At 50.2% G+C, this 24,282-nt stretch overlaps 10 protein-coding genes across 10 annotated transcripts; 3 read left to right on the forward strand and 7 right to left on the reverse strand.

Moving 5' to 3' along the window:
- Positions 1-40: 40 nt before the first annotated feature.
- BDQ94DRAFT_154477 (putative mucin family signaling protein Msb2) lies at positions 41-1,513 on the reverse strand. The gene has a single exon (XM_026768303.1). The coding sequence runs from the start codon at positions 1,396-1,398 to the stop codon at positions 289-291; it is 1,110 nt and encodes a 369-aa protein (XP_026620136.1). The 5' UTR covers positions 1,399-1,513; the 3' UTR covers positions 41-288.
- A 3,822-nt stretch (positions 1,514-5,335) lies between these two features.
- BDQ94DRAFT_185189 (uncharacterized protein) lies at positions 5,336-7,404 on the reverse strand (the record flags this gene model as incomplete). The annotated part of the gene is made up of 3 exons (XM_026774820.1): positions 5,336-5,912; positions 6,046-6,262; positions 7,061-7,404. The coding sequence occupies 3 exons, from the start codon at positions 7,402-7,404 to the stop codon at positions 5,598-5,600; spliced, it is 876 nt and encodes a 291-aa protein (XP_026620137.1). The 3' UTR covers positions 5,336-5,597.
- Positions 7,405-8,135: 731 nt separating this feature from the next.
- On the reverse strand, positions 8,136-9,413 carry BDQ94DRAFT_154484 (Endoribonuclease L-PSP/chorismate mutase-like protein). The gene is made up of 3 exons (XM_026768304.1): positions 9,121-9,413; positions 8,889-9,038; positions 8,136-8,833 (listed from the first exon to the last, which is right to left on the reverse strand). Exons 1-3 carry the CDS (start codon positions 9,283-9,285, stop codon positions 8,729-8,731), a joined length of 420 nt encoding a protein of 139 aa, XP_026620138.1. The 5' UTR covers positions 9,286-9,413; the 3' UTR covers positions 8,136-8,728.
- A 732-nt stretch (positions 9,414-10,145) lies between these two features.
- BDQ94DRAFT_163887 (uncharacterized protein) lies at positions 10,146-11,697 on the forward strand (the record flags this gene model as incomplete). The annotated part of the gene is made up of 4 exons (XM_026769834.1): positions 10,146-10,455; positions 10,544-10,856; positions 10,931-11,072; positions 11,131-11,697. The coding sequence occupies 4 exons, from the start codon at positions 10,146-10,148 to the stop codon at positions 11,695-11,697; spliced, it is 1,332 nt and encodes a 443-aa protein (XP_026620139.1).
- Positions 11,698-11,797: 100 nt separating this feature from the next.
- Positions 11,798-14,462, reverse strand: BDQ94DRAFT_154485 (uncharacterized protein). Its single transcript, XM_026768305.1, has one exon. The coding sequence runs from the start codon at positions 14,207-14,209 to the stop codon at positions 12,020-12,022; it is 2,190 nt and encodes a 729-aa protein (XP_026620140.1). The 5' UTR covers positions 14,210-14,462; the 3' UTR covers positions 11,798-12,019.
- Positions 14,463-14,560: 98 nt separating this feature from the next.
- On the reverse strand, positions 14,561-16,782 carry BDQ94DRAFT_154487 (ESCRT-II subunit protein VPS36). Its single transcript, XM_026768306.1, has 3 exons — positions 16,610-16,782; positions 16,332-16,467; positions 14,561-16,280 (listed from the first exon to the last, which is right to left on the reverse strand). Exons 1-3 carry the CDS (start codon positions 16,708-16,710, stop codon positions 14,646-14,648), a joined length of 1,872 nt encoding a protein of 623 aa, XP_026620141.1. The 5' UTR covers positions 16,711-16,782; the 3' UTR covers positions 14,561-14,645.
- A 143-nt stretch (positions 16,783-16,925) lies between these two features.
- BDQ94DRAFT_154488 (SAC3/GANP domain protein) lies at positions 16,926-19,344 on the forward strand. Its single transcript, XM_026768307.1, has 3 exons — positions 16,926-17,305; positions 17,362-18,622; positions 18,676-19,344. Exons 1-3 carry the CDS (start codon positions 17,233-17,235, stop codon positions 18,890-18,892), a joined length of 1,551 nt encoding a protein of 516 aa, XP_026620142.1. The 5' UTR covers positions 16,926-17,232; the 3' UTR covers positions 18,893-19,344.
- A 1,882-nt stretch (positions 19,345-21,226) lies between these two features.
- Positions 21,227-22,261, reverse strand: BDQ94DRAFT_154489 (uncharacterized protein; the record flags this gene model as incomplete). The annotated part of the gene is made up of 1 exon (XM_026768308.1): positions 21,227-22,261. A coding segment is annotated over exon 1 (491 nt), but the record flags the coding sequence as incomplete, so codon positions are not given.
- A 430-nt stretch (positions 22,262-22,691) lies between these two features.
- BDQ94DRAFT_154490 (uncharacterized protein) lies at positions 22,692-23,043 on the forward strand. Its single transcript, XM_026768309.1, has 2 exons — positions 22,692-22,814; positions 22,871-23,043. The coding sequence occupies exons 1-2, from the start codon at positions 22,759-22,761 to the stop codon at positions 23,001-23,003; spliced, it is 189 nt and encodes a 62-aa protein (XP_026620144.1). The 5' UTR covers positions 22,692-22,758; the 3' UTR covers positions 23,004-23,043.
- A 27-nt stretch (positions 23,044-23,070) lies between these two features.
- BDQ94DRAFT_163892 (uncharacterized protein) lies at positions 23,071-23,385 on the reverse strand (the record flags this gene model as incomplete). Its single annotated transcript, XM_026769835.1, has 1 exon — positions 23,071-23,385. One exon carries the CDS (start codon positions 23,383-23,385, stop codon positions 23,071-23,073), a length of 315 nt encoding a protein of 104 aa, XP_026620145.1.
- Between the last annotated feature and the right edge of the window lie 897 nt (positions 23,386-24,282).

Here is a 24,282-nt window from a genome sequence, read left to right on the forward strand (position 1 = left end):
AAAAAAAAAAAAAAAAAAAAAAAAAGAAAAAAAAAAAAAAGGATATAAATAAACAGACAAATGCCGGGAAAATGAGGGCACGATGGCATACAAAGATAAATGTGAATACAGTTGGGAACAAATGGCAACATCAACAACGCTTGGTATGTATTCCACACAGATTAGGGGCTCAAAGCCCCCAACAAGCTCTCTAGAGCGTTGCGTCATGGCTCTGGCTTATATTTTGGCCCTGTCTAGTTTTTGAACAAAGTACACGATCCATTGTTTATAGGTGAAATACTGATGGGCTTAGTTCCAGCCGAGCGAATTTTCGGCCATCACCGGTGCACTGATCATCTGAGTGCGGCCAGTGCCCCGGCTGTTTTGACTGTTGCGAGAGAGACGGCCACCCGCGCCGAGGACGGACCCGGCCCCGCGGCCTTCGCTCATCTGGTCGACGCTCGAGGGGGAGCGCTGGTGCAGCTGGCGCTTCTTCCGGTACCGACGCGCAACCCAGAACATACCAGCACCATATGCTGCAGCACCGGCCACAGCACCACATCCAATACCAACGGCGCTAGCCTTGGTTGTACCGGATGAGCTGGTACCAGCGTCGCCTTGGTTGTAGCCACTGTCACTGCCATCGCCATCGCCGCTGCTACCACCCGAGCCACCGCTGCTGGACGAGCTGCCACTGGAAGAGCCCGAGTCACCCACCAGAAGAGGAATGGAAGGGTCGATCATGGCCATCAACGTCTTGACCGTCTCGTTAGGCTGCTCGTAGAGCCTCGAGATGGGGTTGTGGAGCATCTTCCGCAGGGTGTCAACATCATCTGAAGGGATGTACATCAGGGCAACGGTAGCAATGTAGCCAGTGCTTGCCGAGTTGTCGTAGGGTTGGAGGTCATACATGACCACGTCAGAGTCATTGAGCTGCAACGCGTAGCCCAGACCCTCCGGAACATACATGAAGATCTGGGAGGAAGACAAGGGCGTTGTGGCCACAAAGCTCCAGCGCAATTTGCCATTGAATCCGATCTGGACCAAAGTATCGTTGGCTGGCTGATCGGGAAGGCCACCAGAAGGAGAGATTGATCCCGGAAGCTGAGCAGCAGCAGTGCTGGTACTCGAATGGGTAGCCGTGCCCGTGCTCACTGCCGTAGTAGTCGTGGGCTCAACCACGAGAATACTCGACGGCAGATAGTTGTCAGAGTCGGAGGTGGTCGTGGTCGGTGTAGGGGTTACAGTCGTCTCAGCGGCCGAGGTAGTCGTCGTGGTGGGTTGTTCAATCGGGGTGGGGGTTTCCTTGCTGGTAGTGGACGGGGCATAGGAAGGCGTCGCAGATGCCAGACTCGAGGACTCCTTGGTGGAAGTAATCAAGGGGATCGAAGAGGCAGGGCCGGAAATGGAGGTATACATAGACGCAGAGCTGGTGCCAGCGGCAGAACCGGAGACGGATCCAGAAGCAGTCGTAGGGAAAAGCCCAGCGGAACCAGAAGCAGATCCGGACACAGATCCAGACGCAGAGCCAGGAGCCGATGTAGGAATAACACCTGCAGAACCCGAAAGGGACCCAGACGCCGACGTAGGGAAAAGTCCTGCAGATCCAGATACAGACCCAGACACCGATGTAGGAATAACACCTGCAGATCCAGAGGCGGAGCCGGAAGCCAACGAGGATGCTGATTCAGAAGTGGTTCCAAAAAGACCTGTCGAGGCAGATCCTGAGACGGAAGCTGAAGCAGATTCAGTCGAAGTAGGCATGATGATAATGCCACCACTGACGACAGGAGTCGAGGCGCCTGCAGCGGAACTCTGGGTTCCGCTGGAAGCTCCAGGAATCAGAGCCGTGGAAGTGGCCGAGATACCTAGACTGATGCCCGAAGGTTCCAAGGATGCGCCTGAGGATGTGCCTAATAGGCCAGGAACGATGTTGACAGATCCAGAAGAGGAGGAGGCAGGCGTAACCACAGGAACACTAACCGAGATGGTAGGGAGGCTCAGAGGGAAAGCACTGGAGTCGGCAGACTCACTTGCACTCTTGCTTGTAGCAGAGGCGGATCCGGTGGAAGTGGTGCTAGTAGGAAAGAGGTCTGAGAGGAAACCGAGCACTCCACCTGACGATGCGGGGGCGGAAGAAGAAGAGGTCACGTCTTCAGAGGCAGATGGGATGAGGCTCGAGGACACTGACCCAGTAGCCTGGGTGGCTGCGCCTGACGAGGTGGCCTGGACAGTTGTCACCTGGCTCGAGGAGCTCTGAGTTGACGACTCAGACTTCGAAGTGGACTCCGCCAGAGGGACTTGAGCGGAAGAACTCTGGGCAGATGTGCTCTGGCTGGTGATAAGTTGACTCGAAGTCTCTGCCTTCGAGCTAGCAGTGGCAGATTCCGATTTCGACGCCTCGGCCGAAGACTCCGCAGTGGAAGCTGGAGTCGAAGAAGCTGGGCTGGAAGAGCTCTGAGTAGTCGAGTCCTTAGCCGTAGAACTTTCCGAGGTGGTCGAGCCATCGCTTGTAGAACTCTTGCTTGTGGTAACATCTACGACGACGCCAGCAGAGCTCGAAGCGGGAGCGGGTGTCGCAGAGCTGGACTCGGCTGAGGACGCGGTAGGGCTGGCCGTGGTGGAGGCTGCGCTAGTGCTCGTAGAAGATCCCAAGATACTTGAAATGAAGCTCTCCCAGGACTCAGCCAACGAACTCTGGCTCGATGTAGTGGCTGCTGCTGCTGCCGCTGCTGCCGACGAAGGTGTCTCAGCTTCTGCTGCCGATGAAGAACGAGTCTCTGGTTTCGCTGACGATTCAGACGCAGAAGTGTGCTTCTCGGATTCGGACGTAGACGTATGCTTGTCCGAGTCACTGGTGGTTGAGTCCTTGTCGGATGTAGTCGCGCTCGCCGTCGAAGTGGCAGCTGCCGCCGCCGGAGTACTCGCCGCACGCTCAATAGTAGAGCTAGTTGTCGTTGAAGCACCGGGAACAAACGGTGCTGTGCCCACAATAGTATGCGTAACACCATTGGCGTCCACGGAAATGGTCACAGGGACAACAATAACAGCAGGTGAAGGGTCAACGATCGGGCTTGTTTGTTCATTGTCCGAAGTGGGCGCCGACTCATGCGTACTGGTTTCGGACCTGGTGGTCAACTCGATAGGCGTAACAGGCTGGGAGGAAACAAGGGCCGCGGAGCTAACCTCTCGCGCTCCCAAATCCCGTATCTGTCCTGCCTCTCGAGCTGCGACGAGCTCGAGGCCGCCGAAGGACAAGAACGCGGCCAACAACGAAGTCGTGGGCGCAATCATATTGATTCGAATGGTTGAATAACAATAGCAGGCGATAAAGAGTGGTCAGGTGGTCGAAAAGACCGTAACAATGCTGAAATGAATGGACAGAGCGAAGGCTCAGATGGGAACCTCCAAAACCAAATATCCCAAGGCACGAAGTATTCAAACGTCAAGGATCAAAGCTAGTCGTCGAAATTGCTGATGCATGGGGTCGGTGGTTGGAATTCGGATAGACTAACCCCCGGGGCTATATAGATGTCCTGTTCCCGGTGTTTTCGTGTGTCCACCTCTCCACGATTTGAACCAGTCGAAGCGAACGTATCTCAATCGGAGGATGGCGCGAGCGATGGCGATATTCCGAATCGATCGACGGCTGGGGATGCAATGATAACGATCGGTAAGCTTCCTGGTATATTGAGTCGAACCGAACAACAACCAGAAATGAGGCAGAGATCGCAAAATTAGATCACCAAAAAATTTCCCGAATCAAATGTATCGATAGCGACAAGCTCTAGCAGCGCACTGACAGCTGACGGATGGATGTGCGCGCACCAACGGCGGGAGTTCGGTATAAACAAAGCGGGTTCAAAGAGCGGCAGGGGGGCGTGGTCGATGAGAAACCAACAGCAACCCCTCACGAAAACTACCAGCAAACAAAACAATAACGAGTGTAGAGGCGGTAAGGAGCGAGTGACAAGATCTAAGAAAGGGATGTTAAGTGAGAAAAACGGCCGTGGAGAGGGGGGGGGAGGTGGAGGTGGTAGTGGTAGTGGTAGTGGTGGAGGGGGGTGGGTTGTTATGGTGAACGGCGGTTGGAGGTGGTGGTAGTACCTGGAGAGGGCGCGACCGTGGGAGGGGGATGGGATGCAAGGAGAGAAAGGCTGAGGGTGAATTGGCAAGTCCCAACGGCTCGTTGACGTAGAAAAGGTGTTCGCAGGTGGGCTACGTCAACGAAGCACCGGCGCTGGCGAAGCAAAAACGGGGCGAAGAGAGGGGGAAGAGGAAGAAGGAGGAGGAGGAGGGAGGGAAAGGATGGTAGTAAAGAATGAAAAGAAAGATAGGCGATGCAAAGTGAAGAAGCAGAAGCAGAATAAAAATAAGAATAATAATACCAAAGGAAGGACGGGAAAAATCAAAAAAGGTGGTAGTAATAGGAACAGTAATAATAACAACAGCACTAAAATGAATGAAAGGAGAGTGAGAGGGAAGGGGAGATTACTTTCTGGCTGGCGGTTTAGTTTAGTTTGGCTTAGTTAGTTGGTGTGCCGGTCCGTGTCATCGCCTTTTTTTGGTGAATTTGATTATTTTGGGATTTTGGGACCCGGATTTTTACATTTTGACTTTACTTTACTTTCCTTAGCTCTTACCACCACTGGATTTCCGGGTTGGGCTGTGGGATTTGTGGTTTGGTACCACTGGAAAAAAGGGGGGGAGGAGGGAAGGGAAGGGAAGGGAAAAGGCACGGCAGGGGAAAAACGAGGCACACCAAGCACAGAGGGGGGAAGAGGTGGGTTTGGGAAGGAAACACGCGGGAAAAGAAAAGGAAAAGGCCGTGGCTACAATGCCAGCCACCCCATGACAAGGCAATTAACCACACGCACCGGGTAGAAAGGTGGGCCCCCTTCTTCGTCCCACCTTCTTGCCGTACGGTATTGTACCTTGGTTGCCGTATCTTCACCTCGCATCCTCATTAGCCCAATTGCACATTTGCTCAGTTAACTGACGACAATGCCCGCAACAACCTGGGGTTGAGCATGTTCTAGGTCTTTGCTATTCAATGCTAGAATTGCTGTCGTTGCGTGTCACAGGTTCTGGACTCTCTGCCTACACCTCATACACTGCAAGTCATTGTATCCAGGCTAGAACTTTTGTATGGGTGTATTTTACTAATGGCCGAATGAATGAATGGATAGTATGGATGGATGGACAGTGTGTGCGTGTGTGGCCGGAGGAACGTCCCAATGGAGAAGGCATGTACCCATGCCGCGCTGGTCGAAATTCCCCCCATCAAAATGGCACACTAAATACCAAACGATCAATAGTATACGGAGAAGAGAGCTTATTTGGGTGCAGACCATGGCTGCGCTCCGTCTATAGTGCAGTATCTATCTACAACGGCGCATATAAAGACCAAACCCGAGCTCGCTACCGCAGGAACTATTGAGAACACCCTCACTCCGAGTGGTTCAGGCCATAGATCGCATGATATGCAGTGGACAAAACTATTCTTTGGGAGGTCTAGACGTTGAAAGAGGGGTAGCATGGTGTATTTCGATCGACATACTAGGGTCTCGTCAACCGAACAGATATGGAGCACAAGGTGTCTATCAGGTATCTCCTCTTCACAGATCGGGTACTCCTCCGTGCACCTGTGCAGTGTAAAGGAGAACAGGGTAGGGTATATTGTAGGCTGTGGGCTGTGGGCTGTCATATGCCCTGGGTGTTTGCTCGAGGCTGGGTTGTTGCCGCAGCATGCAGACGGTGCATAGAGTCAGAAAGACGACACAGCCTGGCAGTTGCACTTGTAGCTCACGGAGCCAGTGTACGATTGGCGAGATGTTAACAAGGTGTCCAGTCATTCCGGGATGTCGCATGAGAATGGCCAGGAAAATTAAATCTATCAAAGTCGGCTCGTATGGGGAGATAATGATCGCGGCCTAAGGAATGGGGAAAATTGATGCTTAATCTTGAGAATGGATCCTCAAATTTCAGGCATGTAACGGAGGATTCAAGGACACTTTACTCACTGACTTACCTGGACAGGTCGCACAGCGTAAAGTGGCCGGTGACGGTGGCCAGGGACAATTGCCGATCAGCAGTGGTACGGCGCGCATCGTAATTCCCGCCTCGCACGCCAGCCTCTTCTGCAAAGGGCATAATTCCGTCAAGGTTCGGACCACCACAAGGCCTAGACTGACGGCGTCGTTTTAGTGTGGGTGGTTCCTGGATGGATGTGGGGATAGCCCCGGTGCGTGGTGATACGGGCACCAAACTGAACTGCTGCAGCCTGCTTGACGGGCCGGCAACTGAGCAAAAAACAACACCAGGCAAGGATCATCAAAAGAGAGAGAAAATCGCATGGCTTGGTTCGGTTCGCACAGGCGAACAAAAGGGTTTCCCTTTCTCGTAACTTGAATCGGAGGAATGTGATAAGCATGGGGTTATGCACCTGCCAGCCAAGATTATGCGGTCGGGTGCATTTCCTCCTCCTTGAGAAGAAGTATTCAAGCAGTGTTTCCTCTCTGCCTAACATTACAGCCAGCAAAGAAACGAAAAGGCAGAAAAAAAAAAAAAAGTAAGATTATCGATGCCCCTTCCCCTCCCGCCCGCCGGGTTGAGTCAGTCACAATGGTCATCCACCCCCGGCTGTCTCACCATCCCTTCTTTGCCCAGAAGTATCCAATACCAGCTGTGCCTCGTACGGAGCCACTACGTATGCACACCAGTCCCATCCATTCTACCGGTATGCAGCAGGCCTTACGATCCAATATTAACCAATATGAGAAACCTGTCAAGCTCCATGACATGAGTTATGTGATGTGCTAAAATGCAGGTAGCACTGCATCATCCAGAATTCTAGTTGCTGCCTCCAGGACAATCTTCTTCTTCCATTCAGAAGCTAGTGGCGGACACTATTGACCTCAGGTCCTTTCGAGAACGTGCTCCATTCCGTTAGTCCTGGGCTAATTTCTTAGCCTACACCCGAAGGATGGGAGGGGGGCTGCTCGACACTCAGACTCCAGCAAGACCCAGCCCGGGTATCACTGAGCGAAGAAGACGATGGAAAGGCATGTTCATGTCTTACACCACGTGCATGCCCAGCGGCGCCAACCGTCGCCAGCAGGGAAAATAAAAAGTTATACTCTCTTTTTGCTTAGCCCGCCAGTCGGTGCTATTTGACAGGGCGGCAATCATCGATCTTTTTTGCCCTGACATGACTGGAATGTCAGAAATGCAAGAGAGTCGCTCACTGTTCACAGCCCCTGCTGGGGCCGCCGTCAGGGCTGAAACAATGGCTCTTTCCATCCCTTCGGTCTCAGAATTGCCACGAACAGAGTCGTACAAAATTCCACAGATCGCGTATTGGCTGAGACTCTTGGTACTACCGAAGACCAGCACAGTCAGAAAGGATTTGCAGGAGCGCCCCATGGTCATTGCTTCTTCGAGTGTTGGATCTCACGAAGAGCATGGCCTGGGGCGATGTGCCACTCTAGAAGGTTGCCGGTCAGAACCGCTTCATCAGCATACGCAGATCGGAAAAGTCAAAGCTTCGATGAGACCCAAGTCCAGATGGGTTCCTCTGTAATATCTACTTGGGGGGTTGGATCGTCGTGCGCCTGAGATGAGTACAGACAGTAGACATTTTGGTGATACTACTAAGGAAGCTAAGTCAGTGGTAGCACCTACGGAAATCCGTCCGTCCAGCAGTGGCACCATTGTTCGCGTTGCTATTTTAATCTCGTAGGCTGAGTCCGTTCAAAGATCATCTCTGAGTCTAAGCCTTGGACGGACGTAAGACCATACACTGACCATTGTTACTAGGCCATTGTATCTTGAGGACTTCAACAGAGAGGCCCATCACCCATATCTCTATCCTGATCCTATTATATCATATGCTAAATGCGACTAGTTCTAGGAACGGGGGATATGACCCTGAATCTCATGAACCATGGACAAAAGTTGCCAACGATCCAAGGACTGGGAAATTACTTCAAACAGACACTAAGCCTGTTCCTGACTGCTGCCCCACCGTGGCCCTTGGTTCCATTGGCTAGTTGTCGGCTCTTGGCGCGTGCATTACCCCCATGCGGACTAGCCTCGCCCATTTTGAGGCCTGCGATTTCCTCCCACTCCGGCAGATCCAATCCTGGAGACAATCAGGATGTTCGGATCAGAGCCTGAAAAAACGTCGATCGGTTCAGGAATTGCAATGAACTATCCCTGAGTTGCTCCAACTGCAAATCCTGACGGTTCAGCTTCCTACAAGCTCCTACGAAAGGCCTCTCTGAGATGGAGAACTATGCTAATAATAGCGGATCGGTTCTTCCTTGCCATGACCCATTGGAGACTGAATCTGTGCTTTTACCGACCCAGCCGATCTGAGACACAATGGTTCGCTTAGACACAATAGAGGATCCTGCATAGAGCACGGAGGATGGAGTACTTTGTAGCACTAATGATCTTCTAGCATTAGCTATTTGAGCTGCATCCGACAGCCGGCGTGGCATTAGACATAACTAAGCCCAGCTGCCACTTGAATCCATGCATAAAGTCACCATTGGCATTCCGATTCCTACACGTTAGAAACCGGGCCGGTCGACGGATAGACTATTCACACCAGGCTCGCCGGTCTATCCGTTGCACCCAGCCGAGACGCAAAGTATATGCACATAAGCAGTGTCTATCTGCATTTGTCCAGTTATGTACTTGCATAGCATCACAGTGGTATTAAGGAACCTGCATTGCTTGCTTCTCACAGACGAGAACCTCGACTCGGCACACCTCTCACCACCCCAACACACTCAATCTCCACATCAGTCCCCATTGGCAATGTCTTGACCGCAACGCATGTACGAGCCTAGGTTCATGAGTAAGTATGCGACTCCGACGGAAGGGAAACAGACGGATCGCACCGGTAACGGATCCTCGAAAAAAGCAGCATAAACTTCATTGACAGCGGCAAAGTCATTCATATCAGCAAGGAATATGTTCATTTTCACGGCATCCTGGAGACTAGAACCGCCTGCTTCAAGGACGGCACCTAGGTTGTTGAGGATTTGTTTCTGGACTCCGTTAGTTGGGCAGCCTTACAATACTCTCTATTCCGTGGAAATGGGGTTATTTATGTAATGAGGAATCTCGTACCGTTCTTTCTTGGATTGAGCCCTCAACCATTTTGCCTGTAGCTGGGTTCACGCCCACCTGCCCGGAGCAGAAGACCATGTCGCCGACGACGATGCCCTGGGAGAGGAATGGCGGTGGGAGAGGGGCCTTTTGGGTACGGATTGGAATCCGGGTTGCTTTGGACATCGTGAATCTGGTAGATGCTGCAGTTTTCTGTTTCTGGCAATCAAGATGACATACAATGTTTCTTCAAAAGCCAGTGATGCTTCGAAAGATATATATACCTGGGGAAGGGCGGAGGTTGATGATAAGCGGGGAAGTTGGAGGAGTCGCGCTTATCAAGAGTTGCGACCCACCGAGATGTGACTAAGAATGTTGGCGATAGTTAATGAGGAGATCATGCCCACCACTGAGATAATATACTGTGACTATCACAGATTATGGATATAGATTCTTCAGGTGTATGATACTACAACATTACTAGGCTAATTCAGTTTGAAAAAGTTGTTTCATGGATCTGGCAGTATCAACCGGTTGGAGACCGCTATACTAACTGTGCCACAACTATATATCTCTCTACAAACATGGATGATGATACTTGCTCTCTTAGAACAACATCTGCACCATCCATCACAACTAGTATTCTACGCTAAGTACATCATGCAAAACGCATCTAGCCACACAATCTCACCAATATAGCTCACCTATGCAATTATAACATAACTAATTACCCCCCAAGCCAGAACACGCCCAATATCCTCCAAATGCACCTCCCACATTCACAGATCTCGTGCAATGCAACTGCCAACTTCTTCATCCTTAAACATCTGAAACGGCTCAGTATCCGCTGAATGTCTCCGCATTCGCAGAGAACACAAACGGAACACGCAGATTCACTCTCACAACACAAGATAGGCCTTGCCATGGCGACTAATCACACCAACAACTCTTATTTTGAGCACTGTCTGTGCTACAAGATGCAGAAAGGTTCCTCTCCTTCTTCTTATCCTCATATTCCTTCTCTGCGTTCGTGAACCCCGGTGATCATGGATCCCGGGGCTGTGCAGAAAAGGCTTGCCCAAGCAGCCGTGAAGCTTTACAAAGCTAGGAAGGAGCTTAAGAGGTACAAGGCCGCGAAGAAGATAGTTGAAGAACAAGAAGCGGAAGCAGCCGAAAAAGCAGAGACTACCGAGTATATCAGGCGGCCAACCTTCTCCATCCTGGAAACCATTCTCGAGGTTTCAGAGGTAAAGACAGTTGATATCGAAGTCCACGGCATGAAAGCCAAGTTTTATCTAAGCCGTCCCGACGAAGACATCGTGCCTCTGCGGTACCTTAAGAAAGCAGACACTGACAGTGAGCCTATATCCCCATTCAAGCGCATTCGACACTATCCATCTTATGGAGGAGGCGAATCAAGTCTGAAGGAACAAGACTAACTCAGAACTAGAGATCGTCCATCGCGCAGTATGGATCTTCAGCAAAACCAAGGATGGACGTCAAGTCAATCAAGATAAATGGCCTACCCTCGAGACCATTTTCTTCGATGTCTTCCATAACCTCAAGAATTCTCCTCAGTGGGATAAGGCACTTTTTGATGACGATAAAGGAAGTACTGCCACCTGTCCACCAAACTCTGATTTCAGACTGGCACGCTTCAACCAGGACAACGTACTTCATGCTCTTATATCCGAGCTATTTTTCAATGTGGATGTCATGCACCCAACCTCCAAGCCTATGCTCTGGTTTCACCTCCAGTACGTAACAAACATCAACCCTGAAAGACCCTATACAACCACCATCCACTAACGCATCATCCTCTTCTAACCAGTCCGAAAGTCATGGGAGAAACTCTAGAGTATTGGACCGGATACAAAGAGAAACGTCATGACGGACCTTGTTCCTCCGGCCGGATTGTCGTCGAATACTACCCGGACGCCATGTTCGCACGCACCGTTCTGCCAGTCGCAACTGTATAATCTCCCCCCAATCCTCCCCTGAAAGACCAATCCACTAACAAAAACCCCACAGACTCTAACCGACAACCAACCTCTCGACAAAGCCCTATGCCAAAACTTCCAACTGCACCTCGGTCAACTCCTGACCAACCTCCACCACCTCCACATCAACAAATACTGCCTTCCAGACCAAGAAGTCTTCCTCATCAACCTCCACGGAAGCAGACTTCACGTCCAACGGGCCATTTTCCCAAGTCCTAAGATCTCCCGGATCTACTGCAAAAAATACAAACCCGCCGATGCCAAAAGTGAACTGCACACCTTCCGGGCTGGAGACACCACCCGCCGCTACACTGAGCAAGATCTGGAATATGATATCGATCAACTCGACTGGCTGCACACCCTCCGAGAAGACAATAATGAGGCTCCGGACGAAGAAGATAAGCCCGTGATCCGCGTGCTCGCGAGCCAGGAATATGATCTTTGGACCAAGAGCGGCTGGCATGCGGCGTTGAAGTTGTTGGCTGGCTTGAATCGTTATTTGATGGGGGGCCGCGCCAAGTGCGGTGTCATGCAGAACATGTTCGAGAAGTTTCCGATTGATGAGTCTCCTAAAGAGTCGTCTGCGGCCAAGAGCTGAGGGATGAATGGTGGCTGTGGTGGGATGATGCTCGGTGTTAATCTTTGTCTTTCCAATTTTCTTTCTTTCGGTACTCTTTCTTCCTTCATACGTTGCCTTTGCTTGCTCGTTGCTTTCATCTTTCTTTCACATTCTACCCATACGAAATTGATGTTACGCATAGCGGGACAATGGCGTTAATGGAGCAGATAGCGTAGCTTAGTTGAATGGAGATTATGACTCTAGTTACAGAGAGGAGAAGCACTACATAGTACATACTCGTCATTTCCATGGCGAAAACCAGCACAAATAATCATACAAGCTTGTGCGAAAACAGCCTATTTCAGTCTCCATGGCGCCGCTCAGACTCAAAGGCCGTAAAAGCATCGATACCCCGACCATCCTGTCCTCCCGTGCGGAAGTATTCTACTACAACACTTATGGCGTAGCATGTCCCCGCAGTAGCCACGCCACTGAACAGCATCCTGCGCAAAGCTTGGCCAACTCTGGATTGGCCTTTCGAAGAAGAGGAAGAAGATCCTTGAGCTTGCGAAGTCCCGTCTGACAATTGGGCCTCATGATCAGGAGCTTGGCTGGAGATATGCTCCTGCGACAGCTGGATAGGTGATGTAGACTGTTTCAGAGCTCCGTTGTTCTGGCCGTCAGGGCTTGTTTCGATCTTGTCTGCGGCCTTAGAAGGGGCGTTGTCATGTACAGAACTGCTGGCTTTCCTGAATACAAGAATATCTCCACCACCGGACACAATCTCGTAGCCATCGGTACGCATTCTTGCAAAATGGGGCAGGAATTTGGCAGGGGCGTTCAGGCGACCTAGAATTTCTGCCGGGTGAATGGTCTCGTCTGAAGCATGAAAAGATGAGCTTGTCTCCGCTTCGTTTACTTGAAGGGTTGAGGGATCGTAGGCAAGGACTCGATAGGTTTCAGTTGATGGGCTGTCAGCGAGCGGCTGCTCAATGGTAGCAGTCTGATCGAAGCGTTGGGCAGATCCCTGCTCTCTGGCCTGGAGTACCTGGGAAGGTTCTCGACTTTCTGCAGTTTGTTGATCGTGCTGTACACCAATATCTGATACCTCTGGCCTGTCTGCGCCTACAGTCTCATGCTTTTGAAACTTGCTTCGAACGCTTTGAGCATCGATGTCACCAGCTGGATCGACAAATGAATCGAACCTATCGTCCAGAGATTGGCGAATTTGCTTTTCAATCTCAGGGTCAATACTGGGCCTGGCCAAGTAATGGGAACGGATATCACTAGCACTGAGGATATCTAGATCCTCGTCCCTCTCAGCTTGCACCCTTTCCTGTTCCTGTGCTGTACTTAAAGTGCTTCCAGGCGCATCTGGAGGTCTCATCAAGACCTCATGGCTTTGCTGGTCTCCAAACGGGCGGCTATTGACTGGTGCTTCTAGGTGATCATAGGTGCCGCCATTAGTGTATTCTCCTTGAGGCTTAGGTTGATCGGCCATGATCGCTTCTGAGAGACCGCTGACTTTCTCAGCAACATCTCTCTGGTCTTTCAAAGCATCGATTGATGGCTCCAAAGCTTTGTAGCGAGCTTCTGTTGGTGGATCCGATTTCAGTACCTCAGGAGCTTGGTAGGGTTCATCCGCGACTGGCACCGCCTCAACACCTTGATGCGATCTTTCTTCTGCCCTTTCATTTCCTGATACTGTCGCCGACTTAGATTCTATGGCTGATCTTTCAAAGGGCGATAGATAGCCAGTAGGTCCAGAATGAGGCTTTTGGCTCCCGACCGATGCATCAATATCGCTTCCACGAAAACCCTCCTCTGTAGCGACGGGCTGCTCAGTGCTTTTGGGTATCATACGGCCACTAACTGGGTCGAATTCGTAGCTTGGTCGATTCATCCCTGATACAACCTCGTCTGAAGATGGAACCCCACCACCCATCTTTGAATTTGGCTTCTTGGGTGATTCCGAAGAGTCCTTCGAGGCCGCAGCAGTGGCCTTCGGACGTGCTGTCGTATCCATGGTACTTTCCGACTTGCCGAGACCTAGAAATGAACGACAGAGCGAGGTAAATGCGTTATCGAGCTTCTCAAATGAGCTGAATGGCTGTAGCCTTCTTCCGAACAGTGCTGCGTATGGATCATTATCAATCTCTCTCTTGATCTGGTCCATTCTGTCCTTGATGCGGGACCTTTCGGCTTCCCAAAAATCACCCTTGATACCACTTCGATGGTCAAATTGAAAAGGTTTATCTCGATAATAGCCCGGTCCGAAACCTCGAAACCACCACGGATGATGACTTTCGTACACGTTCGCTTTCCGCGGGCGTGCGGGCTTTTCACGAAGCTTCGACAGGCAATATCGTCGGTGTCTATCCATCTGCTTTTCCAGATAGTCGTAGTTTATTCTCTCGCCTGGACCCCGCCATAAGTGACGGCGTTGGTAGGAGGACCTTAGAAGTCGTGATGATGCGAAAAGTACGGCTCGAGAGTGAGTTACGGACCGTTTGACGGCCCTGATATCTGAAACTGCACTCGGGTAGACCATGGTTGAGGTTCGCAAGGGCCCTGCCTGAAGTATATAAGCTAGAATGAAAGGACGCTTAGCAGGGGGCGATGAAGCTCTTCGACCACGACGTCAGACCGGATTCGGACGGCCACAGGAGCTGTCTTCGGTTACATCACAGGGAACGATTAGTGGTTGGGAGGGCCGCTACAAGGACAGTAACCACAGACTAAGACTTTTACCTGAGAGACAACTAATAGAATTATTGGAAAGCGAGCTAGAAATACTGACGAACGAAGCATGAGTGTGAGCTGGAAGTGCAAGGGAGAGAGAGAGTTGGCAGCTGATAAGGCGGCGAGAGCTCCGATAAGCCAATCACGGGGCAAACGCGGGGTTGTCGGTCTGTATTCATGCCTCAGGCATTAAAAACAGGTAGATCATTATATAGTGGATTTCTTATTCAAAATGCCCGTCATCTCTATATATCACGGTTGTCTATGCTAACTTTTGCAAGTCCTAGATCATCCACTTCCTGCTGGCCTGGGTCAGATGCAATATAATTGAACCAAAACCGTAGCCCCTCAATACCCTGTTCTCTGCAAAGAACACCCTTGTCCTCTGCCATCTCCAACTCCTCTGCTGCAACGCCTACACTCCATTTGAATCGCTGTGCCGCCTCCTGTGCGGTCACGGCACGTCCAAACAGACGCCAGTCCCAGGCTACCGGTTCCGTGGGTGGCACCTGACGGAGCTCTGCCATCCAGTCTAGCAGCTGCTGAAGGGTCTTCTCATCAGTCCAGTCGTATCGCTGAACAACGAGCAGTCCACTCTTGAAACGTCGCAGACGGACTGGCAACTTCAATTTCTCCCATAGCTCTGCAGCCTTCTGGAAGTCCGAAGGACTGACGAGCTCGACCCCGTTCCGGGATCGGTTGAAGATTGCCCACAAGTCGATAAGACTGATAATCCCGCCTTCCTTCTGTAGTATGCCCTTACGATCATCGGTAAGATATTCGGCCAGATTCCGGGACAACTCCGACAGATATAGGCTCTCCGCCCCGGAACCGAGCATATCTTTCGTCGTCACCATACCCAACGCCGCCGCCGATTCTGAAAGGACTGCGCTGGTTTCAGCGGAGCTTTCGTCACTAGCCATCCCCGACTCGCGGGCTAGCGTCTCAGCAAGCGCAACAATGTGTTTGGCAGATGCCATAAGAGCCTCGAGATCCTCGAAAGCATTGCCAATGACGAGCTCATTGTTCTTACGAGCCTCAAGGCCTCGTCGCTCAAGGCCCGCAATGCCAACTCCCGGTGAGCGGGGTAGGGATGCTCCAGGGCCGTTCGGTGTTGTAGGCACGGCCAAGCCTTGTACTTCAGAGCTTGATTGCGATGGTTGCTGTGGCACAGGCGGAGCATTGTAGAGCAGCCATTTCCTCTGAATCAAGGCGCCCTTCAATCTCTCATGAAATATCTTTTCGCCGCCTCCACGGAAAGACAATTTCATGCTATCCTTGATTTGCTTGCTCTTTATATTACCCTGGTCAAAAACAGGGGCTGGGGATTCTGCACGGTAGTGATCGCCATTGGTGACCTTAAGAATATTTGAAGAGACCAAGGAAGCTCCACACATCTCACATTCAATGAGTGACGGGTGGTTGACAAATGTGCAGCGAGGACATGACACTTGGGCGCCATTTTGTGGAGCTATTAGGTTCTTGGAGTTATTACTCTCAAGCGAGGATTCGTGCCCGGGTTGAGAGGTGGGTGGTGTCGCCACAGAGCTCTCACGACTGGTTGCAGCAGTAATTGCAGCCTTGAGAATCGTTGCGAAAGGGGGTTTGATACCACATGCTAGACAAGGAGGTATAGGCGTGGACGCGGTAGCGGTGGACGGGTCGAAATTGGAAGGCACGGGATTGGAGAAGCTGCATATAGGACATACCCATGTCGCATTCACAGGTGGAGGAAGCCCCGCGCTAGGATGGTGCACAGACTTTGGGGTCAGAGGTGACTGCGATCGAGAGGGACTTGCGCCAGCGCTTTTCGACCGGTCGATGTTCTTCAGTGGCTTAGGATACAACGTGATCTTTGGAGAGGACTTCCAGAAGCTTGCCTAAAATAATTTAGATTTCAGGTCGATATGCATGATTAGACTAGAACGTACTTGATACTCTGTTCTATCGATATCCTTGAGGTCAATGCCAACTGAGTATTTCCGTGGCTCATCAACTGCTACATAACAGACACGATGCGAGGTCAGATAGGCATGGCCATTCTGATAATTGGGGATTTTATATTTTCTGATCATGCAAGAGACATTAGAAGTCAGCAATTGAGAAGATATATACTGAGTCACTAAGGCTCGGTTCCAGAAAAAGTGTAATGGACCCAAGCATGGCGAGACCACCGATGCAGCAGGTGAAGTAATAACCGGCTACTCACCCTTCGTACAACCCCACCGCATCCTGGACAAAGAGTAAGGTCTCGTCGGGCAACAGCGAGGGGCGAAGCGCAGTTGTCAGATCCAAAGGCTTGAAGAACATCTAGTAAAACCAAGCAGCATCTCTTCACGATGGAGAGGGTGAAGAGGGGCAGAGTATACGAAAGCGAGATGCCTTGGCGCTGGTTGTATTGCTCGTTATCAGTCAGATCGAGGTGCTGATGTAATATTTCCATATATAGTAGGCGGTAGGCTGTCTCCATGCCAAGACGAAATCTCCGCCACCGAGACAGGTCAAGTGGGATCCAAGCGTCAACTAAGCGAGTCTCCCTCTCTCTCCGCTCATTATCGTTATTCTCTCACCCCAAAGCCTGGAGAACGAACCCCTGTGGATACTTGCATATCATCTTGTCTCTTGTCCCCTTAGAAACAGACCGACCGATCTCACTTTTCTCTTACATTCAGTGATACCTACTCGGCTCTGTTGGTGTAGGAATATGTTCTGACTGGCCCGAAACAAATCATCCGTAGTTAATACCTCTCTTTTCTGATTATCATCACTCTTCGCATTTCTTTATTGTCTCTTTTTGCACTGGTCCTTAATTTAGATCATCATTTCTTCATCATGAGCTCCGGCATCCCACCGTGGCGTGTTGCGGCTTCAGCCACCGCTACCACCTCAATTCACTCTGGCCATGGTATGCTTCTCTTCCCGCGCGTGATCTTTGTTCAGACTTGACTAACGTGGCAGTAGTGGCCCCAGCTTATATCCCAGTGCAAGCACGCCGTAGTATCGCGCCCACAAAAGCCACGAACCCCGGTCCTTCACCTACAACCCCGACGACGTCTACCGATGCCGCCACCCGCAAACGAGTAGAATTCCCAGAAGCTGTCCGCAAATATGTGCAACGCAGCTTTGCGCCCGAAAACCGCCTTTCCGGGGTCGAACGGAGTGAGATGGAGGCGAAACTCAAGTCGGTCATCACAGAGGCAGCAGAGGGTAACATGCTTGACAAGATCGACTGGGAAACCCTGCCTCTGCCGCAGGTCATGGTTCAAAATGACCGCAATAGGGTGCTCGCCAGCCCGGGTGTCTCGACTTGGGCCGCATTTGGGACACTTTCGCCGAAGAAGTCTAGCACCCCATTGGTCGACCTATCGAAAAAGAGGAAATCGGTGGAGTACCACGGAGACGCGAGCAGCTGTCCACCATGGAGACAAACTAACAACCAGAATGCCTTTGAAGACCGAGTCACTTATCCTTCCACAGACAAGCGGCAGAAGATGGACAGTAAGAACCCAAGTAAGTCAAAAGCTAATCTGGAGATGCGGAGGAAACGTTTCGAGGACGCACAAGGACGACATGGATCTTCACCCTCTTCCCGCGGTGCATCACCGACCCCCAATGCAAACCAAGGCCCTGTTGTCGGAAGGTGCCAGGAGCTCGAGAAGAATTACTTCCGCCTGACTTCTGCACCGAATCCGGATACCGTCCGTCCCTTGCCGGTCTTGATGAAAACATTAGACCTACTGAAGAAGAAATGGAAAAAGGACAACAACTATGGCTATATTTGTGACCAGTTCAAATCCCTCCGTCAAGATTTGACTGTGCAGCATATCAGGAACGAATTCACTGTCAGCGTCTATGAAATCCATGCCCGGATTGCCCTAGAGAAAGGTGACCTTGGTGAGTATAATCAGTGCCAGACTCAGCTACGAGCGTTGTACGCACAGCAACTTGGCGGTCATCCTACGGAGTTCAAGGCCTATCGTATCCTCTACTTCATCCATACCCGCAACTGGACGGCCATGAACGATGCCTTGGCCGATCTAACTGCAGCAGACAAACGGGATCTTGCTGTGAAACATGCGTTGGATGTCCGTTCCGCTCTTGCTCTTGGGAACTATCACCGTTTCTTCCAGCTTTATCTCGATACCCCGAATATGGGTGCTTATCTAATGGACATGTTCGTGGATCGTGAGCGACTTTCTGCACTCGCAGCAATTTGTAAAGCGTAAGTATTTGTGCAGACTATACATGTGACGCCCGCTAACTTTGGCAACACAGATACAAACCCGATGTAAACATCCGTTTTATTACTGAAGAACTTGGTTTCGAGTCCGACGAGCAGAGCGCACGCTTTATTTTGGACCATACTTCGGAGGACCTCCTCCAAGAGAAAGATGGCGTGGTGAGACTGCTTACGGGTGGCAGGGCCGGCCAACTTTTCGAAGGAGCCAAGGCCGAGGCCCACCGAATTGTCGATATCAAGGGACAGATCTAAGTTCTGTATCTCTCGCTCTTACTTTCTTTTTCTTTCCTCTTTGCAACCTGCGGTTTCACTTTCACCTTCCGACTCCCTCTTCACCATTCTGGATATTTCTAGCACACCCTAGCTTTCCCTATTCTGTTCGTTTCTTCAGGGCGCTTGGAGTTCTGTTCATTCTGTTTCCTTGCTCCCGGCATTAGAGGCGTCCTGCATTAACCGCTTGCGATCTATACCCATTTTGGCTTGAGGAGGATTGGTTGTACACAGAATAAAAAGTCGATGGATGGAAGGCAGAAGTGGGTATAAGGGAAGGCGTGTAACGTTTGTCTGATAATATTTCGGTAGCGCAGCTTCAATACAATGATCATTGTGAATTTCAAAACATATCAAGTATGGGCAGCAGCCCATTGGACCCACCACGGCGACAAATGATACATAGTCTGTCTATCCAGTAGGGGATCAGAAACCGTCATTCATTATTACCATACCCAGTGCGCGAATTTCATCCCCTCTTAACCTTATAACCTCCCCTCAATCCAATAGCATCATACCACTACCTTAAACATCAGACACATCCATCCATCCAAACATTATGTATCCAACAGGACACACCACCCCAATCGACCCACAATGAGGGGTAAGCCAAAGAGTCGAGAAGTAGATACCCCGCAATTCATCAACAAGTGAGATGAGGTCAAGTTACATGAATAAAGCAAGTTGACCGTTAGAGGAAGATCTACAGTGATAAGTCAACAATAACCATGTATGTATCTACTATCTGTCTGTCTACCCTCGTACATACATGGCACTATGCTGAACACAGTTTAATTCATCTGACGAGTCGATCTCGATCTCCCCCCCCGTCCTAAATAGTCCCCTCCCCACCGGTCTAGACCCGTACTTTGGTTCTTCCCACTAGTACTCTCACACTAACTATACTGTAGTCGTGACTACGCATATACTTTCCAACCTAAGTAGGTCCTTAGGTACTAGATAACCGTTATCCGGTGGTGGCAAAGCTTGGAAGACAAGACAAGACGAGACGGAAATCAAACCCGACGGTGGGCGCATCTTGCGTTTCCGTTGATGATCTGCTGTAGATCGATTTCGATCATCGCGAGTCAGTGTCCCCCGGATAACGTATGAGGTACTAGTAATATTAGTTACTTACTACTACTTCCTGACTTGATTTAAACTGGAGAAGGGGAAGGGAAGGGGATGGTGCATATGACGTCTGGAGAATGATATATCAGATTTGCAGGGCGATATGGGCATCTGCACGAGGCTGAAGACGGCATATGTTTTAGGGTGGTAGGTGTTGTTGGATTCGTCGAATGAGGTTTTGTTTCATCCTCTGTTTCATGGTCTATAGTACTGTTGACTGAAACATGGTGATTATAGTTGAGTTGTAGTAGTAGTAGTACTTTTATTACGGTGGTGCGGGGTTCAGGTTGATTCGCTACACACAATAGTACATCGGATCATGATTTATGGATCGTGCTTCACATTCACATTTATGGGCTGTGTGGCACAAAGTACAATCAGCTTGTGTGTTTTAGCTCAGCTACAAAGGACTTTGTACTGCACTTAGCTGGCTGGTGGGCTCGATGGATCGATCAATTTTATCCACCCACATCCCGAGTGGCGAATGATAGATCAGTGGTGCGCTTATTCGTTCCAGCTATCTCCTTAGAAACTTCTATAGTAAGTACTTTGTGTAGTTAAGCTGCTGCAGCGTGCCTCGACTACTGTATCTAGTTAGTAAGTAGCTAGCTTTATCTCTGTCGGCTACTAACGGTAGAGGGATAGACTGAAATTCTATTGTGTGGTGTGGCGTTCACTTCAGCTTTTCCATCTCCGCATTAGTTTTCCTTCTTTTCCTTTTTCTTGTTCTTATACTCGCATATACGAGCAATAACCTTATGCGGACGGCAGTCTGGATTTAAGCCCGGTTAGGGATTTGACTGGGTGCAGTGACTGAGCTGTCTGGTCAAGTACTACTTACCTGCAAGGGTGGTGTGTCTGTGAATGTGGATGAGGTGCAGGGTGTACAAGGTTTTAAGAAGTGACTTAGGTTATGGATCTAGATGATTATGTAGTAGAGGAATTGCCTTGGAAAATCCATGTCATACTCTGCAGCTGTGGTATGCCACTGTAGGTACTGAATGAGCGAAAGATCGCGTGCATACTATATCTGCTTTCGTAGATACGAAAATGAATATTTGAGGCTGCATGTGAAGTACTTGACCTTTGAAAAATTACCAGTCCAAGGCTTAGCGCTTCGAAAGAGCTCAGTCGTCCCTTGCAGCCTCGGTCATATTGGAAGAAAAAAAGTGCGGAGATATACCTCTGCCTTGCCAACTAGCATTTGGGTTACAGTATGGTTGGGATCCAAACTAATCCATCTTGAGGCGGAACTCCGGGGGGTTCTCTTTCAGACCCGATAATCCTCCATGTAGACTAAATAGAGAAGAGACCCTTTGCCGATCCAAACAGATTGGAAATTGTGTAGCAAATGTAGAGCTGCGTTGGGTGACTGAATTGGGTAAAATCCAGGCATGCAACCATGGATGCGCTCCCAGCCTAAGTACCTTTTTTCCCCGTCCGAGCTCCTTTGCAGAGTTTCAGGCTCGGAGGTACATCGAAACGAGGAAAGTGATTGCCCAGGAGAAGGGTAAATTAGGAAATATTTAAAAATTGGGAGCAGTCCGTTCTTTTCCACTTCCCCCTTCTCCGCTTAGTAAAAATAAGATTATGAAGTCGTCCGGGTTAATTTAACTCAGCTACGATTATCGAACAAGTCTAGATACCTATAGAATTGGCTACAAACTAGTTATTTAAAACTAGTTGACACCTGAATCACCCGGCAGTTGGCAGCCCTCCGTTAATTAAAAGGAAGCGCACACAGACCACACGAGTGTGGTGTGTGGTGTGTGTGGTGGGTTGTGTGTGGATGGGCAAACTCGGTGGGAACCCACACACACCTTTTTCCTTGCCCACCCGAGCAGCCCAATGACCATTCCTGCCTTGTCCGTCGCAACTCAGGTACGCTGGACCGGGGCCACTTGTGGCCCATACACAGTACGTACTGTCTCCTGCAGAATCTGGGACACACACACAGGATGCGAGCCATGGTTGTTTGGTTTCCTAGTCTGTTCGGCTGATTCTTATCGTCTATCGATCGGGCGGGTTTCCAGCTGGACGGTGCCGGCCTTCTATACCACTCCCGGTTTAATGCGACGGGGGGAAAGGGAATGAATGGGAAGGGGGGTGGGTTCACTGCTGCCCAACTGCGCCCAGGGGGGTGAAAAGTGAAAAGGGAAGGGAAGTGAATGAACCCACTGTAGTCTAACAAACTAAAGGGAAAGGGGAAAATCATAATCAAGGAATAAAATCACCAAGTAACTAACTAACTAACAAGAAGAGGGAAAAGAGTCAGGGATGACACTACCAGCAGGGCTGGAAGCAGAAACGAACTAAGGAGTCTCAGCTAAGTATTCTAGTCCTTTAGCAGCCAACCAGGGTGGACATTGACCGTCATACCTTACGCGGTGCATCCATGCAGACGGCCGGGGAGCAGCTCCCGGTCTGCTGGTTGACTGGTGAATCGACTAAATAAAGGATTTTTAGGCACACAACCACCTGCTTTGGCGTCGAAGCTGAAGGATTTGACATTGGTGCGTGAGAAAAGGAAAATGAAAAATCTCTCAAATCTTGGGTTTGTGTGTCTGGATAGGGTGTGCTCTGTAGATTTTGGGTTTTGATTGTTGGGATTCTTTTGATTGATGTATGTATTGAGGCAGCGTTGGGTTATAATATCATTATCTTGTCTCCTTCTGAACCGCTCTTTTTTGGCTTGCATCTTTCGATATTCCTCATGGATGATTTGCCCCCATCACTATCACAATCACAATCACCTTTCAACCAAGCAGTTTGAGTTTGTCGTCATTTTCTCCGTTAGTCTAGGTTTAAAAAAAGAAAGTGAAGAAATAGACGCACTAGCTTCAAGGACCAGGCGATCCGAGCAGAAAAAAAGCCCAGCCAGCCAGTCCAACGTCTATCACGATCTGCTACGAATCGGACATTGCCTTCCTTTGTTGGTAAGTATGTGTCTTCGACCGGCTGATGAAGTATCGCGGTCTGCCTTTTTTCACTTTTTCACCACCACCTCCTTTAATCCCAGTCATCTGGTTTTATACCCGCTTATAACCCTTTTTTTGATCCTTCCTCGAGTACATTACTGCCACGAGGACAAACCAACGCCATACTAACCTCCCCCATCTCCAATTCGCAGGTCGGGAACCAACCAACCGGGACGAGGGTGCTGGAGTACCCGCCACAGTTGAACCAGCAGTTCGATTTCTCGACGGCTTCCATCCTTCACACCCCACGACGGTCCATGCCATCCGGCCACTAATCCACCCAATCCACTTATTCGCCTCTCCTTCGTCTGGGTCACAGCCACCAAGTGCTCCCGCAGAGTGGTGGTAGGAGTCAGGACGGCCCATTATTCTCCTATCGCTGTGCCTTTGACTCGACCGACTACTTACTTCTTGCCTCTCCCACCACAAACCCACCACCACCATTATCATCGTCATCATCCCCGCCAACTTACTATCGTCCGACTGCATAACCGGGTGTGTCGCAAGGAGCAGCCGCACTAACTGGTAACTCAAAGAAATAAAATATTGAATCCCTTCTGCTGGGGGGAGGGCCTTCCAGAACACTGCAACCCTGGAACCTTCCGCCGAGCTGTCACGCGTGGATCCTCGTCATTGTCCGCCCACTGAACCACTCCAGCGCACCCATCCTATTCCCATCCATCCTCAGGGGCGGGGGGAAACACCAAAAGGAAAGCGGGCCACTTTTTTTCTGTCCCAGTCGTCGCAATCCAGAACTCCCCATACCAGGCTCGTCCGTGGTAGTCCTGCTCGTTTGAGGGCGAAAAATAGGCAAAGAAAGACAAGCAGAAGTTAGGAGGCCACTGCACTGTCACACTTGTCTGGGTTACTTGCAGCCAGCGCCTAGGGAGTTACTCTAATTTTTCTTTACTATAACAACATATCGCCGCTGACAGCCGTCCGCTCTATTTCATCCATTGACACTCCCTCTTGTCCCTCTCTCCCTCCCTATCAAAACTCCAGGCTATTTGGTCTGTTACTGTCCTTTCTACTGTATCACCTCAAAACGCTCCTTCATTGTTCAGATTTAAAGTTTTTGTTTTATTATTATTTTTTTTTCCCTCACTTACCCTGTCCCCTTTTGCCTCATTCGTCTCTCATCAGCTGCTTCCCGGGATTGCCGCCCATTCTCTTATTCTTTCGATTTCTTTGTATTCCAACACATCGCATCATCGCCGACAAGAACTTCCGAGTTTACAGTGATACGCCTGGACCGGGGTGGCT

Source organism: Aspergillus welwitschiae, assembly GCF_003344945.1.
Source record: "Aspergillus welwitschiae strain CBS 139.54b unplaced genomic scaffold BDQ94scaffold_68, whole genome shotgun sequence".
Classification (NCBI taxonomy): Eukaryota; Fungi; Ascomycota; class Eurotiomycetes; order Eurotiales; family Aspergillaceae; genus Aspergillus; species Aspergillus welwitschiae.

Coding starts and splice junctions, on each gene's coding strand:
- BDQ94DRAFT_154488 (XM_026768307.1), top strand. CDS start 17,233: ATGAGCTCCGGCATCCCACCGTGGCGTGTTGCGGCTTCAGCCACCGCT. Junction 17,306..17,361: donor CTCAATTCACTCTGGCCATG/GTATGCTTCTCT, acceptor ACGTGGCAGTAG/TGGCCCCAGCTTATATCCCA. Junction 18,623..18,675: donor CTCGCAGCAATTTGTAAAGC/GTAAGTATTTGT, acceptor TTGGCAACACAG/ATACAAACCCGATGTAAACA.
- BDQ94DRAFT_154485 (XM_026768305.1), bottom strand. CDS start 14,209: ATGGTCTACCCGAGTGCAGTTTCAGATATCAGGGCCGTCAAACGGTCC.
- BDQ94DRAFT_154477 (XM_026768303.1), bottom strand. CDS start 1,398: ATGTATACCTCCATTTCCGGCCCTGCCTCTTCGATCCCCTTGATTACT.
- BDQ94DRAFT_154490 (XM_026768309.1), top strand. CDS start 22,759: ATGATTTGCCCCCATCACTATCACAATCACAATCACCTTTCAACCAAG. Junction 22,815..22,870: donor CTTTCAACCAAGCAGTTTGA/GTTTGTCGTCAT, acceptor GTGAAGAAATAG/ACGCACTAGCTTCAAGGACC.
- BDQ94DRAFT_154487 (XM_026768306.1), bottom strand. CDS start 16,710: ATGTTCTTCAAGCCTTTGGATCTGACAACTGCGCTTCGCCCCTCGCTG. Junction 16,468..16,609: donor GCGGTGGGGTTGTACGAAGG/GTGAGTAGCCGG, acceptor TTGCATGATCAG/AAAATATAAAATCCCCAATT. Junction 16,281..16,331: donor TCGATAGAACAGAGTATCAA/GTACGTTCTAGT, acceptor AAATTATTTTAG/GCAAGCTTCTGGAAGTCCTC.
- BDQ94DRAFT_154484 (XM_026768304.1), bottom strand. CDS start 9,285: ATGTCCAAAGCAACCCGGATTCCAATCCGTACCCAAAAGGCCCCTCTC. Junction 9,039..9,120: donor GCTCAATCCAAGAAAGAACG/GTACGAGATTCC, acceptor AACGGAGTCCAG/AAACAAATCCTCAACAACCT. Junction 8,834..8,888: donor TTTTCGAGGATCCGTTACCG/GTGCGATCCGTC, acceptor TCATGAACCTAG/GCTCGTACATGCGTTGCGGT.